The 15892-nt window shown below is 43.7% G+C and overlaps 1 protein-coding gene across 1 annotated transcript in view; it reads right to left on the bottom strand.

The window, feature by feature from the left end:
- The window catches only part of LRP1B (LDL receptor related protein 1B), a 660028-nt gene that overhangs the window by 196943 nt on the left and 447193 nt on the right, over positions 1-15892 (bottom strand). The window contains exons 23-27 of the mRNA XM_054381274.1: positions 14737-14982; positions 7867-8064; positions 6792-6996; positions 4660-4824; positions 3604-3848 (exon numbers count right to left, since the gene is read on the bottom strand). Coding sequence (XP_054237249.1) covers positions 3604-3848; positions 4660-4824; positions 6792-6996; positions 7867-8064; positions 14737-14982 — 1059 coding nt within the window. The remainder of the gene's footprint in view (positions 1-3603; positions 3849-4659; positions 4825-6791; positions 6997-7866; positions 8065-14736; positions 14983-15892) is intronic.

Here is a 15892-nt window from a genome sequence, read left to right as displayed (position 1 = left end):
ACTACAGCCACCCACAGAAGTGGCATTTTCACCAACTGGCCAGCCTTTTGCATGATTCAATTGATTTCCAGTGCTGATTACTTGTCAATCCACCTGCCTTGCAGCCCTGTGCACTGATGCCCATGTATCACTGTCATCACACTGCTGCTTCACTGCTCTCTCACACATTATTTAAACAAAATAGGGGTGGTCAGGGTGGTGGTGGGGGTTGGCCAGTAACCCTTAAAATACTCATTCAGACATTCTAGCACCAGTTGACAAATGAGAGTTTCCCTTGCCACCTTTGAATATGCATCCACTAAGCACCTACTTATCCTCCACATTCCATTCATCTTGAATCTGTCCCTTCATGGCATCAGATTTTAGCTAGGCAGAGTTTTCCTCTTATACTTGACTGTTGCCCATCTTGGCTAAGCTCTGCCTACACCTGCACATACATGCACCATGGTTACATCAGGAGGACTGGCCCGAGCAAGCTGGCCTTCCAGCTCCTGTGCAGAGGTTCTGAGCTCTGTTCTCTAAGAACAGGCTTGGAAATGGTCAGCAATACACTGCCCTGGTGAGGCCACACCTGGTATATTGCATCCAGTTCTGGGATCCTCAGTTCAAGAGGGACAGGGATCTGCCGGAGAGAATCCAACAGAGGGCTATGAGGATGCTGAAGGGACTGGAGCACTGCCTGGTGAGGAAAGGCTGAGAGCTATGGGGGTGGTTAGTCTGGGGAAGAGAAGACTGAGAGGGGATTTAATAAATGTTTATAAACATCTGAGGGCTGGGGGTCAAGAGGGAGGGGACGGGCTCTGCTCAGCTGCACCCTGGGATAGGACAAGGGGCAATGGATAGAAACTCCAGCACAGGAGGTTCCACCTCAACATGAGGAGGAAGTTCTTCACTGTGAGGGTCACAGAGCACTGGAGCAGCCTGCCCAGAGCGGTTGTGGAGTCTCCCCCTCTGGAGACTCTCAAGACCCATCTGGATGCATTCCTGTGTGACCTGTGCTGGATTCTATGGTCCTGCTCTGACAGGGGGGTTGGACTGGATGATCTCCAGAGGTCCCTTCCAACCCCTAACAGCCTGTGAGCCTTTAATACCATTAACAACTTTGCTTGTAACTTTATTCCAAAGATCAGTGTAGCTCTAATTCTATCAAAACAAAAAATCATTGTGTATAGGGCATCTACTGAGAGATCTGATCTCCAAGTATCCTTCCAACAAAGTCACTGCAGAAGTTTAATTGGGACCATTTTGTTCTACTCACCATCCTACCACAGCCTTCATTGCTACTTCAAATAACCACCACATCCTCATTATTTCACATCTAATGAAGTCAAGCATCTGATTCAGGAGCCCAAGGACTCCTAGCAAACAACCATGCAACAAAACTTTCCAACTATTTCCATTAACATTTATGATTCCCAAGCCAGGGATACAGGAACTTTGATGGGCTCAACATCTGAAAGGTCAGAGAAGGAGAAACTCTAAAGCCCCCTAAAAAAAGTCTTTTTACGATGGTAGAAGTGGCCACAACTGGTAGGAAGAAGGACAACACTGCCAACTGTCAGCACTGCACTAAGGATCCTCAGTTCACCTATTCTCAACTGGTCAGCAGGAGGAGGAAATAGATGTCTAAGGTAAGGCTCGTTTGGACAAATAGCTGATAGTGCTACCAACAGCAAAATCTCAGCCTGGAGAAGAGAAGGCTCCAGGGGGACCTCAGAGCTGCCTGCCAGGACCTGAAGGCATCCTGCAGGAAGGCTGCAGAGGGACTTTTGCTGAGGGTGTCTAGAGACAGGCCAAGGGGGAAGGGTTTGAAGCTGAGGCAGAGCAGGGTTAGAGTGGAGCTGAGGAAGAAGTTCTTCAGCAGGAGGGTGGTGAGACTCTGGCACAGGCTGCCCAGGGAGGCTGTGGCTGCCTCCTGCCTGGGGGTGTTGCAGACCAGGTTGGATGAGACCTTGAGCAGCTGAGTCTGGTTGAGAGGTGTCCCTGGGCATGGTGGGGAGGTCAGACCAGATGAGCTGTGAGGCCCCTTCCAGCCTGAGCCATTCTAGGATTCTAGGAAAATGTGCCACACTTCTCTATAATTAATTTGGATTTAATTATTTCTCATATTATTAGCAAGATACTTAGGTAGAGTCTCTGTATTGCCATCATTGAAGCCAGAAAATTTATAGTGGAAAATAATTTTACTCTAGTTAAATAAAGCCTCTGTATTTGTAATCCTGGAACTTCAGAGAAGTAGGAAGTACAATTATACTCTAGAAAAATGGTAAATGTTTCACTAATGGCCTGCTCTGTGATTTCCTTCTTGGGCCTCATGAATCTTCACGGGTATGAACACTAAAATCAGTGAAAACTTTCTCAACTATATATTTACCATCTGACTGAAAGATTCAGAGATAAAATCTTTTGATGCTTCAGATGGGATTATAAGAAAGTCATTAAGATCTTTACCTATGCAAGAGAAACGGCAAATCTGTCTCAGGGAGCTGTGTCCTAGCAGGTTCTTGAATTTTTTATTAGGAATTAAATGGAAGAGTTCATTATATCAGACAGATAAGATCTGGACAGTTTTCATTCTCAAGATTAACAAAGGTTTATCTTAAGTTATAGTAGCTGAAGATTACTGAATACACAACTCCTGTTGGACTATCTACCTGATGACAGAGCCTATGCACTTGCCAGGACTGTGCAAGCAGTGCTCAGGTGTAAATAAATGTTATGCTATAAAAGCTGGTAAGAAATGGCAATGTAGATAGAGATGAAAATGGAAAAGCAATGAATTGAGAAATCATTTAAAGAATTTCCTGTTATTTACTTAATGCACATCCTGGGACCTTCCTTTCAGTTTAGCTTGTTAGCCACACACAAACATAACTTCTGATGCTTCTTGAGTTTTTAAACTCCAGACTCCTGCCTACAGCAGGATGAGCTCATTCTCCCATGGAAGACATCCTCTGTTAAATTGAAAATGTTATTTGAAGATGAAAGCTGTTAAGTGAAGAGGATATGCTTTGGGAAAATATCAGCTGATGGACAACATCCAGCTGGGGCTATGTAGGTAGAAAGGTAGCAGCCTGCATGGTGGAATCTATTATGCAGTCCTAAGAATGAACAAGAAGACTGAGAAGCAAATAGAGACAGGCAAGTGAATGAATAAATTAAGACAAACTACAGCATGAAGTGAATCTTTGGAACTAAGGACTGTACCCAGAGTTCATTTCCCAGAAAAAAATTAATCATCCCCTAGAGAGGAGCAAAAGAAAGACAGTTAACACTGTTGTGTGTTTAGCTCCTTCAGACTAGTTACTGTGGGTCAAAAAACAAGTAACTTGGAAGCCTTTTCAGTACAGGTGGTCTGCACTGTACTTGTAACACATCAACAAGAGTCCAGGTGGGCAATGTTCACAGCCACTCATCCCATGGAGCTTCTGGTTTGAATCCAGATTCTATGACCACCCAGGGAACGCTAGAAGTGCTAAATACAGCATTTAAGAATTGTCACTTCAAGGCAAATTCATGCACAGGTGTTTGTATGTTAAAAGAAATCCACCCCACACACACCCTCCCACCCCCACTTGGTAACAACAACAATTCTGTAGTCACCTTGTGGCTGCCGACTCGGATGGTAGATCTGAAGGTCAAAAGGCTGAGCACTTGTTTTTTGTATTACACTGACATTTTGGCCAGTCCACTTATTGGCTTTTGCAAGTGTGTTGGTCCTCCAGTCTGTCCAATAGACTTCACTCCCATACAAGGAGACAGCAAAGGGATGAGAAAGATATTCATGCCCCCGAATGATTTCTATCATGCTGGTCCCATCATACAAGGCAGAGTAAATGGCATCCGACCTACAAGACAACCCCTCAGTTAAGGTTCCATGAAAACCATGTGGCATTGCTGCAGAATGTCTTGAAAACACTTCATTCTTACATCCTGGTAACACCAGAGAATGTGTACAGCTTAGTCCCTAACTTCAGAGATCAATTATTGATGGGAATGCAATTAACTAAGGATACAGAATACAGGTTTGCTTGTGTACTGCTTTCAAAATCAAATTTACCTCCATGCTGTGAGAACACAGCAAGGAAATGAGTTTCCACTCAGATAAGTTATGGGAAAAAAGAGGGCAATAGCTTGGGTTCATGAACAAGTGTCAGGGATGACAGGTGGGCAGAGGGAGCCAGGGATGATACTACAGCTGGCAGAGGCAGAAGCTTCACTGTCTAGGGACACATCCCACTGCCCACACCACAGGAGAGAAGAGCAGGCACAGCCAGGTTCAAGCAAGGGTCCAAGCCAGCAGAGAGGTCTGCAGTGACAAGACAGGGCCAGGCCAGGAAGTCACCCTGTATGTTGGGATCTGCACCCACACGGCCCATTCCCAGGCAGTGGGGTCTCACCAAGGCAGGGGCCAAGCTCTTGGGGCCATGGCCAGGGTGTCTCAGGCACCATGAGATGCCTGAGAAGCCTGGGCAGGGCCAGTAAATTCTGCTGGTACAGCCCAAGAAGCAGTGACATATGATAGCAATGTAATTAAAGAAAGGTAGATCCTGCCTGCAGCAGGCTTCAGGCACACAATGCACAGCACCACACGACTCTCACACTCCAGTTCACGCTCCTGTGTGCACACTGATCATAAGAACCCTTTCATCACTTTACCTGGCATCTGTCCATACTATTCTTTTCTCAAAGTGATCGACAGTGAGGCCATTAGGCCAGGCTCCAGTGTCCATATCCTTATATATGATCTTTCTTTCTGCTCCACTCATGGAAGCAGACTCGATGCGAGGAAAATTTGCATCCCAGTCTGTCCAAAACAGGATTCTGATCAGAGGGAAAGGAAAAGAAGGACATAAGAAAATATTAAAGCACTAAGAATAATCTGAAATGGTTCAGTAAGGCAATAGCTGGAGAAAAAAAAGTTCAAAGATCCACATGTTTTAAATGAATGGAATGAAGATTGATTAATTGGGGCAACTGTAGAAAACCCTGGGAGCAGCAGGGTAGCATGGAGGCAATATTTCATTAGCAGTGGTAGAGCAATCATGAAACTCACCAAGCTTTTTAAGAACTAGAAACTTACTGCTGTTCCCTTTTTTATGTCCCTTAATACAAGCAACAGCTTGGCTTCTAGAACTAGAAACCCAGCTCATGAAAAACAATGAATTATAATGACAGCCTTTGAAAGCAATTCACAGGTGAAGAGGCTGGGGAGGGGAGAAAAGGTGATTTGAGGCAGCTGGGATTCAGGCCCAGGCTAAACTAGAGATTTCCATTCCTTGTGAAATGTTCCAAGGAAGACCTCTAGAATTTGGTTACATCACTAACAAATTTCACACAGATCAGTCTTGCTAAAACACCTGCCAAGAAGTGGTGTGGGGGCTGCTCTCTCTGTTCTGTACCATCTCCTTTTTTTATTATTTTCCCCCAGAGGGAGAGCTTTGTGATGTACAGCCAAAGAGGTTTCTTGTTAAGTAACAGCAGCAGTGGCACCACAAGTCACACTCTAAATGCTTTCAGCTGATTAGTTTTACAACAACAAACTCCTCTTTACTTGCTAAAGGAAAAGAACACCTTCGAGATGAAGTCTTTTAAGTAGTTATAAAGAGTTAACTGCAGAGACTCAGACTGTAATAATGGTTTTGACAAGTAGTATCAGACAGCTTCTGTCCTGAACACACATTCTAACAAGGTTCCTCTCCATTTAGTGTCCAGGAGTACAAATCATCCTACATTTAAATAATAAAGGATAAAGGTAAAAAATTGTGATATCACAGAATTGTTTAGCCTGGAAAAGACTTCTAAGATGTAGTCCAACCATTATCCCTGCACTGCCAAGTCACCACCTCCCTGGGTAGCCAGTTCCTGTTCATTTGTGGGGTTTTGGTTGGTTTGGAGTTTGGGGGTTTTTTGGTTGGTTATTTTTTGTTTGCTTGTTTTGTGCTTTCTTTGTTTGCTTGCTTCATTTTGTTGTTGTTTTTTGGTTTTGTTTTGATTTCTTTTTTCCTGCGAAGATTTAAAAAATGGAATTGTCAAATACATTTGATTGCTAAAATGACACTGCTGGCAACCAGTTTTTTATTGTGCTAGCACAGTACCAAAGCCAGACCACATTTTAATTTAAACATATAAAAAGTATTTTTTTCATACAAAAAGTATTTTTTTCATACAAAAAATATTTTTGAAAGCACCTAATTATGACTTTTTATTTAATTATGGCAGGCATTAGATAAAATACATACTTATGATAGCAGGCTGAATCTGCCATACTCTGTTACTTAGGATTAAGAACATTCCAGTTTATAGAGTATTCCTCAGGAACAGGTAGAGAAAGTACTGACAGAAGTTGAAAAGCTTTAGCTCCACTTGAATGAGGAAGAACCAACCATGAAAAGTATTTTAGTCTAAGCTGTATTTTATGTTCTATATTCCCAACAAACAATTAATCCCTAAGTGAGGTGAATTGTCTCAGGAATAACTAAACCTGTCCATCCTCCATATGGGAAGGTTAGATTGAAGTCTCCAATGGATACCTCCACAGCAAAAAATGAAATGAAACAACAGCAGACCAAGGGAAGCAATCTGCTAACAATAGTTCCCTTTGTCTCCCAAATTACCTTTTTCTTAACCCATTTCATTGAGGCAAAACACACTAATAATAGACATCATTTCACTCCAAATATACTTTGATTGACTATTAATGATAAATGAGGAACCATAACTCACATCAAACAAACAAAATCAAGCTTAAAATCCTTTGCAACATGAAAAAGTAAACTTTTTATAATTACCCATATCTGGGGTCCAAAGCAATAGCCCTTGGGTGTTCCATAGCTCCTGCTATCAGTGTTGTTCTCAAAGTGCCATCTAGTTTTGCTACTTCAATTTGGTCCAAGTTGCTGTCTATCCAGTAGATGTTTCCTGCTATCCAGTCCACAGTAAGGCCTTCAGGTGTGGCCAGGCCATGCTGTACTACCACTTCTACGGCACTGACACCTGGGGGGGGAAGGAAAAAGGGGGAAAAAAAAGTCTTAAATAATTAATACAGAGTCTGACAGAGTGAACAAGGACACAGAAGATCATCATATGATGATACAAAACTCGTCATATGATGATACAAAACTGAAGGGGGGTGGCTGATCCCTGTCAGGCTGTGCAGACATCCAACAAGATCTGGACAGGCTGAGAGCTGGCTGCAGGCAAACCTCGTGAAATTCAATAAGGACAAGTGCAGGGTCCTGCATCTGAGGAGGAGTAACACCAGGCACCAGCACAGGTCAGGAGCTGCCCTGCTGGAAAGCAGCTCCATTCAGAAAGATCTTGGAGTGCTGGTGGGCAGCAAGTTCTGCATGGGACAGCAATGTGCCCTTGATGGCCAAGGGAGCCAATGGCATCCTGGGGTGCAGCAAGAGAAGTGTGGCCAGCAGGGATAGGGAGGTTCTCCTGCCCCTCTGGCTCTGCCCTGCTGAGACCACAGGAACAGAAGGGAAAACTTCTTCCCTGTGAGGGGGGCAGAGCCCTGGAGCAGGCTGCCCAGAGAGGTGAGGTGATGGAGTCTCTTTATCTGGAGACTTTCCAAACCCTCCTGGATGCATTCCTGTGCAGAGTGGGGTGATCCTGCTCTGGCACTCATTGGACCAGGAAGAAACATCAGCCCTTGGCATCTGCCACTTCCTGCTCTCTCTAGCCATAAAAGGAAACCTTTATGACAAGAACTCTTTTTTCTAGTTCCTTATCATGCACAGTGTAGATATTCCCCTTTCTAAAGGCAGAGTACCATCCTAAACTCCATTTCTGTGGAAGGCAGCTTAGCTAGAGCTCATGAGGTCCAACCCTGCAGCTGTTCTTACAAGATTGAATTCATACCTCCAGTGTCAGAGAGCTTGCCTCTGTAAATTTTGTCCTCTACCACATCTGTCCAATAAAGCAAACTCTGTCCAAAATGAAAATCCAGTGCTATTGTGTTTCTTAAACCAGGCACCAAGAGGCTGTAGTCACGTTTGTGAAGATCAATTTTTCGAATCTCGTGCCGAATAGAAAAAATGATGAAAGCCTCAAAGGGATCTGGAAGCAGAAAAATCACACATTGCAAAGGAATCATGAGGGAGACGCTGTCACAGAGTGACACCAGGGACAAGGGGAATAAGAACAACAGGATACTTTATCAGGAGAAAGATGATTAAAACAATTCATCTTCTGATAAGGAGACCTTCAAACACATTTGCAGTCCCACAGACTTCCTGTAACTCACAGGTTAGAGGACAATCCAGTCAGTAACACAAAACAGAGAGAGCACCTTTGCAATTTTCTATCATTTACCTTCTGTTTTCAACTGAAGTGCTTCAAAACAAACCTCACCCCAAAGTGCCAAGTAAGGAAATGAACATTTTCTGTGCTCATTGATACATCCCCTCACAAACCTGACCACCACCCAAGGTATTGCTTTGGCAGGCAGTTAATGGTAGCTTATTTGCTCCTGTGGGCTTGTATCAAATGGTGTATTTGCTCAGGTGACCAAGAAGGCCACCAGCATCCTGGCCTGGATCAGGAAGAATCGGGCCAGCAGAAGCAGGGACGTCATCCTGCCCTTGCACTCAACACTGGTGAGGCCACATCTCGAACAGTGGGTTTGGTTTTGTCCCCTTCACTCCAAGAAAGACATCAAGGTCCTGGAGCATGTCCAGAGAAGGGCAACAAAGCTGGGGAAGGGTCTGGAGAACAGTGCTGGGGAAGAGCAGCTGAGGGAAGTGGGAGAAGAGGAGCCTCATTGCTCTCTACAGCTTCCTGAAAGGAGGCTGAAGTGATGTTGGGGTTGGGCTCTTCTTCCTGGGGTCAGCTTGATAGAAGAGGAAATGGTCTGAAATTGTGCCAGGACAGGGTTCAGTTGGGCATCAGGAAAAATTGCTTTCCTGCAAGAGTGGTCAGGGATTGGAACAGGCTGCCCAGGGAGGTGGTGGAGTCCCCATCCCTGAAGGCATTCCAGAAACCTGTAGCCATGACACTTGGGGCCATGGTTTAGTGGCCATGGTGGTGTTAGTGTGAGGGTCGGACTTGATGATCTTAAAGCACTTTCCCAACCCAAACAATTATGTGATTCTCTGATACACAAGAACTGTAAAAGCACTCTGCACAGGTCAGGCACAATAGGAAAGTGAGTTTGTTGTTATAGTTCTCACATATCTGCAATCAGGATTTTAAATTTTAATTTATTTTTTTAAATCAAGAGTTGTGTTCATAAAATAAGAAACAAAACCCTGGTTCTTTACACCACTCAATAAATTCAGTATATCCACTTGATTAAAGACAGCTTTCCACACCCATCTTTTGCTGTGTCAAAGCAGCTTTTTAGCTTGTTTGTTTTGCATACAATCAAACCTCTATTTTATATACCCCCCCTTTTTTTTATTTGCAATTTAGAGCAGCAGGCAATACTGCATTGCTCTTCCACAATAATCACAAAGTTCCACAAGTTATCACCAGAGGATGCTTATAGACTTCTTTTCTAAAAGATCAATTTCATGTTCTTCTCTTGCTAACCACTGCACACAGAGGAAATGATCTGTGATGTTCTAAGTTAATCAGGTGCCTCAGCAGAGCTCTTTCTGCTCTTGAAGTGGTTGTTCAGAACGCAGCTTGGACTCTCCAAAGGATCCTCCTATTTGTTAAAGCAATGAATGACTCTGCAAAGGCAATTTTTCAAAGCTCTGCAGAAGTTAAGTAACATAATGAAGAGCAGGATCAGGGACATTAGCAGCTGTTTCACAAGCATCACTTAGCTAAACCTCAGAAACACTTTCATGGCATCTCCCAGCTCCCAGCAAATTGGCAGCTATTCTGCAGGAGATCACAGGCTAGGGGGATTTTAGGCCACTCCGATGCAGAAGAACACACATGATGGACATCATCAGCAGCTGCTGTTATGGTTGTCAGTAATTAATATCACAATGGAAAACAAAAGAGACCTAATAAATCTGTGCTATGTTGGATGGGGATTTTCATTCAAAGCAGAAGCCTAACTTAAGCTGCATAACCTACCCTGCAATTTACCAAGTTGTTGTTCAGCCTGGAGAAGAGAAGGCTCTCAGGAGATCTTGTTGTGGCCTGCCAGTATCTGAAGGGGGCTACAAGAAAGCTGGGGAGGGACTTCTTAGGGTGACAGGGAGTGATAGGACTGGGGGGAATGGAGCAAAACTGGAAATGGGGAGATTCAGATTGGATGTTAGGAAGAAGTTCTTCCCCATGAGGGTGGTGAGACACTGGCACAGGTTGCCCAGGGAGGTGGTGGAAGCCTCATCCCTGAAGGTTTTTGCAGCCAGGCTGGATGTGGCTCTGAGCAACCTGATCTAGTGTGAGGTATCACAGTATATCAGAGGTTGGAAGGGACCTCAAGAGATCATCAGATCCAACCCCTCTGCCAGGGCAGGATCACTCAGGGCAGTCTGCAGAGGAATGCATCCAGGTGGGTTTTGAATGTCTCCAGAGAAGGAGACTCCACAACCCCCCTGGGGTGTCCCTGCCCATGGCAGGGGGGTCAGAACTGGATGATCCTTGAGGTCCCTTCCAACCCTAACAATTCTGTGATTCTATGATAAAAAGGAGAAAAGTTCATTGGGATCTTTTAGAGCTTCAAGGTACAATATTTAAGAACAGAAACCAACAGTGAGAAATGCATAGGAAAATACATGTAAGGCAAAGTAAATCCACTTCATTTAACATTTGAATTGAAATTATCAGGTCACATGCTGAGGTTCCCCTCCCCCCTCTTTCCTCCACTCCTTGGACTGTCCGAATTCTGTTCACAACTAAAATCTAGTTCTAAACTGTAACACCTTCCCAAAACAATGCAAAGATATGAATTCAGATTAATGCTAAGCTAAGTGTTTCAGAATCCATCTTTCATTACACCAAATTCTTTAAGGCTGAACATAAGCATGGAATTAAAATATCTTTCAAGAATGTCTTGGCTTGGTGTTTTTGTTTTTTTAACCTGCATTATTTTTCTGTGCTTATTATCATCTAAAAAGAAGTCAAGTGCAATAAATCAGCACAACTTATTTTGACATGTGCTTTAAGACAAACTAGCAAAGAGAGAGCATGAAAAGAGATGTAATTTATATTAATTTTCTATCTGTATAATGGAGCTCTGTAGCACACTTTAAGTCAAATCAATACACAGTTAAACAGAAGTGAAACGTTTGGTCTTTGAGAAGCCAGCAGGGTCACAGGACAGGTGCCAGAACAGCAAAAATCACACTAGGTGGAAACAAGAGATGTGGAAAGTCAAGGAACTCTCAGAGAGAAAAAACAGCAGCACCTCCTAAACCCCTCAAGGAATGAAGAGAATGCAAGCAGAAACAAGGGGAGGGCAGGGGAAGCAAAGAGAAAGACATTGCCAAAGACACTAAAAGTGACACTGAAAAAGGAAAGCATTGCTCAGTTCAGGCAATTCATTTCTATGTCCTTGTTATTCCATAACTCATTACATCTCTCTGGCAATTCATTAGGCTCTTCTGACAAGCACTCTGTTTCCTTCTGAGATGCCCTCAGAATCAAAACTTCCATCCATTACTGCACTCCCAGCATTCAGATCCCCATTAGACTCCTGGTGGACACTCCAGCAAATGTTTTTTACAGTCCTTTGAAAAAGGGAAGTGCTGCATGCCAACTTTACACATCATTGCTAAAGCTTTGATTGCTTACCAAAAAAGTGCTGTTTTAGATAGCAAAAAATAATGTAGCTAACACTAAGGTAATAATTTTCATCTGAGTAATTCTTTTTTTCTGCTGGAAAGGGGACTATGAGTTACTGCTCTAATATAATGCACACCTACTCCTGGCTCAAGGCTTTTTAAATCACTAAGGCTATTTTAAGAATGACTTTACACCAAGTGGCATTATTGAAGTAGTTTGGTATTTGGGGTGCTGTTTATCTTCACAAGATGACTTTGAACTCTTCTTATGTTCATTTAAGATCTCATGCACAGAGACACTGGGAGGCTAGCACATTCACAAATGAGAGCAAAATTGTGCTCACTTCACTACAACACTGTTCACACTCCACAGCTAAAGTACCAGAGACCTCTCCTGCTACTTAATGTGTTATTCAAATTAAAATTATTAGTTACTACAATGATTGGTTATTATAAAAGCAGATGTCATATTATATATTGTTATTGCAGCTTAGGACAGCATTGATTACAGCCTCTAGTTCTGGTGTCCTCAGCAGAAGGAGGACACAGAGCTGCTGAAGAGGGTCCAGAGGAGGCCACAAAGATGATCCAAGGGCTGGAGCAGCTCTGCTGTGAGGACAGGCTGAGGGAGCTGGGAGTGTTCAGCCTGGAGAAGACTCCAGATGGGGACCTTACAGCTGCCTGCCAGGACCTGAAGGGATCCTACAAGAAGTCTACAGAGGGACTTTTCATGAGCACAGCAGTAACTATTTAAATATGGTCATAACAATTAGAGGAACACAAAGCCACAACAAGAGATGATTGTACCAACAGTTATTGCAGTCTGATGAATGAAAACCACATTCTTAATGAACCAGAAAAAAACAGCTCCAAGGCAAGATGTGCAATTCCTGAGCATTTGCTACAAGCTCTTTAAGAGGACATCCATGACATCAAACTCATGTTGATGATTCATGGGTTTGTAATGAGAAACGTTGGGTTTATTACATTCAGTAAGATATTTTGGCCATAAGTAAATTAAGGCCATTATTACTACTCTGAGGAAGTTCTAACATGAATAATTAGCTCAAACATTACCAAAGCAGAAATATTGGAATTGGCTTTTTCTGGGAAAAAAAAAAGAAAAAAGAAAAACAAAAGAGACCATTACTTAGGCTGCTAACTACTGGATGATTTCAGGTGAGCAGCAATAGGAAACTTGGGCTTTTACTGCAAGCTTACTGATTCAGAATTTCTTCAAGTGAACCATCTGAGGAAACACTGAGAATGAATCAAGAATACCTTAATCACAGAATGGCTCAGGGTGGAAGGAAGCTCAGAGCTCATCTCCTCCAACCTCCCCACCATGCCCAGGGACATCTCTCAACCAGACTCAGCTGCTCAAGGTCTCATCCAACCTGGTCTGCAACACTCCCAGGCAGGAGGCAGCCACAGCCTCCCTGGGCAGCCTGTGCCAGACTCTCACCACTCTTCTCCTCAAGAACTTCTTCCTCAGCTCCACTCTAACCCTGCTCTGCCTCAGCTTCAAACCATTCCCCCTTGGCCTGTCTCTAGACACCCTCAGCAAAAGTCCCTCTGCAGCCTTCCTGCAGGATCCCTTCAGGTCCTGGCAGGCAGCTCTAAGGTCCCCCTGGAGCCTTCTCTTCTCCAGGCTGAACACCTCCAGCTCCCTCAGCCTGGCCTCACAGCAGAGGTGTATTAGCCCTTAATCTTGATATCTATTCAATTTTAAATTATTCAAATAAATTAGAGACATGTGGGGAGATATTTCTGCTCTGAAATGATAATATCAAGGAATACAGATAATAAAGACAAATATCAAAGACTCCTAGGTTGAAATTTTTAACAGCAAACCCAATGCTATGTTTACCTCCCTAGAAGAGGGTAAGGATGGTTAAGAGTGCACATTGCACAGATGTGTTTGTGTTTTACAGAGCACTGCACCTGAGGAAGACACAGCTAACAATTTCTTACTCATGGTCCAGTCCCTATCAACTGTGACAATGAGGGAATGCATTCTCTCTCCTACTTTGCATTAAGGTGGTTTGCTTCTTGATTAGTGAGGCTTACTGGCATCAGAAAACAAGTACCACAATACCATAGGTGAAAAAAGAGCTACAGTTGTGAATGCCAACAGACAGCAGTTGCTAACAGCTGTTGTTTGATGTGTGTGTGTGCACAATCAGAATTAGACTGCTGAACTCTCAGGTAATGCAGATCATTATGATGATGTCACAGACTGACCCATTGCTTCCAAATATTGGCATCCCCAATTCAAGAGAGACAGGGAGCTGCTGTAAAGAGTCCAGTGGAGAGCTATGAGGATGATGAAGGGACTAGGGCATCTATTAGGAAGAGAGACTGAGAGGCCTGGGGTTGTTCAGTCTGGAGAGGAGATGACTGAGAGAGGGTTTTCTCAATGTGTGTAAGTATCTGAGGGGTGGGTGTCAGGATGAAGGTGCCAGGCTCTGTTTGGACAAGCAACAACAAGGACAAGCTGGAACCCAGGAAGTTCCACTTCAACACATGGAGGGTGCTGGAGCCCTGAAGCCAGGCTGCCCAGAGAGGTTGTTGAGTCTCCTTCTCTGGAGACTTTCCAAACCCACCTGGATGTGTTCCTGTGTGACCTGCCCTGGGCGATGCTGCTCTGGCAGCGGGGTTGGACTGGATGATCTCTGAAGATCCCTTCCATCCCCTACCATTCTTGGTTCTGTGAATTCTCCATATTCCCTGTATATACACACACTCACATACCCCTCCATGCATGTTAATCACACATAAAAACTGTACCAAATGTCAAAGTCAGAGAAGTTGTGGTGTTATCACTGGTGGGAACTCTTGCAAGCCGCACAGCAGTACCACAATGCTCCTTCATCAAGGCCTCAGGACAGGACAGCTTTAACAGCCATCTGAAGAACTCATCAGCCCCACAGGTGGCTAATGTAAGCCTGTATTTCTGTCTATCAAGAAAGGAAATAACTTCTCTCTAAGTGAGCATAACAGCTGTTAACATGTGGCAGATTGAGCAGAGTGAAGTTCAGCTCACCAGTACTGACGCAGCTCTCGCCATCCTTACTGAGCCTCCAGCCCTCGTAGCACGAGCACTTGACGGTGCTTTTATGCTGCTCACAGACTTGGCTGCACTTCAGGTGCTTGGTACAATAATCCACAACCTCACAGGTTTTATTGTCTGCTCCAAGGCTGAATCCTGCAGGGCAGGAGCACACGATTCTTCCTCCAGGAACCACAGAACATTGATGGCTACACCCACCGTTGTTAAGGGAACACTCATCTGGAAGGACACCAAACAAAACCAAACCCAAACACTAAGGGCCACAGGGGCTCTCAGTTTATTGCATATTCTTCAAATCTCTTAGGTCAAATAAAACACATAAAAGGCCTCTCAGAAGCACAAACTGAATTTTGCAGTCATTAAACAGCTTTTTACATTTATTATCATTACTATATTTTAAATTATCTCAGTTCTAAGTATTCAGCAAATTGGTAGCTTCCTGGCAACCTTTCAGGGTTTTAGCACTGCAGGTGTACAATGTACCCACACTTTTACAAGTTTGCATTAACATTACTTCACTCATGAAAGAATTCAAGAGTGCCCATTCAGACTCAGTCCAAAGACCATTACAGGTCACCCACCTTCAACGATGACCTAAAGAAATAAATAAACTTTCCCAATTATTTCCTTTGCTTCCAGCTGCTTGAGCTTGCAGGGGCATGTCTCCCTTTCTTAGTTCTTTGCATCCATACCTCAAGGACTTGTCAAAGAAACATATCCAGATAAGATTCAAAAGAACTCAGGAGTTCTTTCACTTTGTTTTCCATTATCAGCTACTAGAGAATACCACTTCTGCATTCTCTGTGTCAGCCTCTCACATTCCCTTCTGCAGGCAGCTGGTGAGTTGCAAAGCTCTGCTAAATGTCTGAGGTTGATTTGTGAAACCTTTAGAGCATCTGAAGGAAAATTATGATAATCATGACTGCCAGGGATTGTGACCTCTGGAGAAGAAAAGCACAGAACTACTCCTTACACCTCATAGCTCTGCTGAGGGGATCAATGGCAGGGCCAAACTGATCTGTTGCCACACTGGAAATCAGGATTCACTTTCATTGTTTTCATCTGTTTGTGTCTTTTAGTCCTTTTGTTTGATTCTAACAAGTCTCCTAAAGCCTTGCACACGTGAGAT

This window comes from Indicator indicator, chromosome 5, assembly GCF_027791375.1.
Source record: "Indicator indicator isolate 239-I01 chromosome 5, UM_Iind_1.1, whole genome shotgun sequence".
Classification (NCBI taxonomy): Eukaryota; Metazoa; Chordata; class Aves; order Piciformes; family Indicatoridae; genus Indicator; species Indicator indicator.
This window is presented reverse-complemented; position numbering and strand designations above follow the sequence as displayed.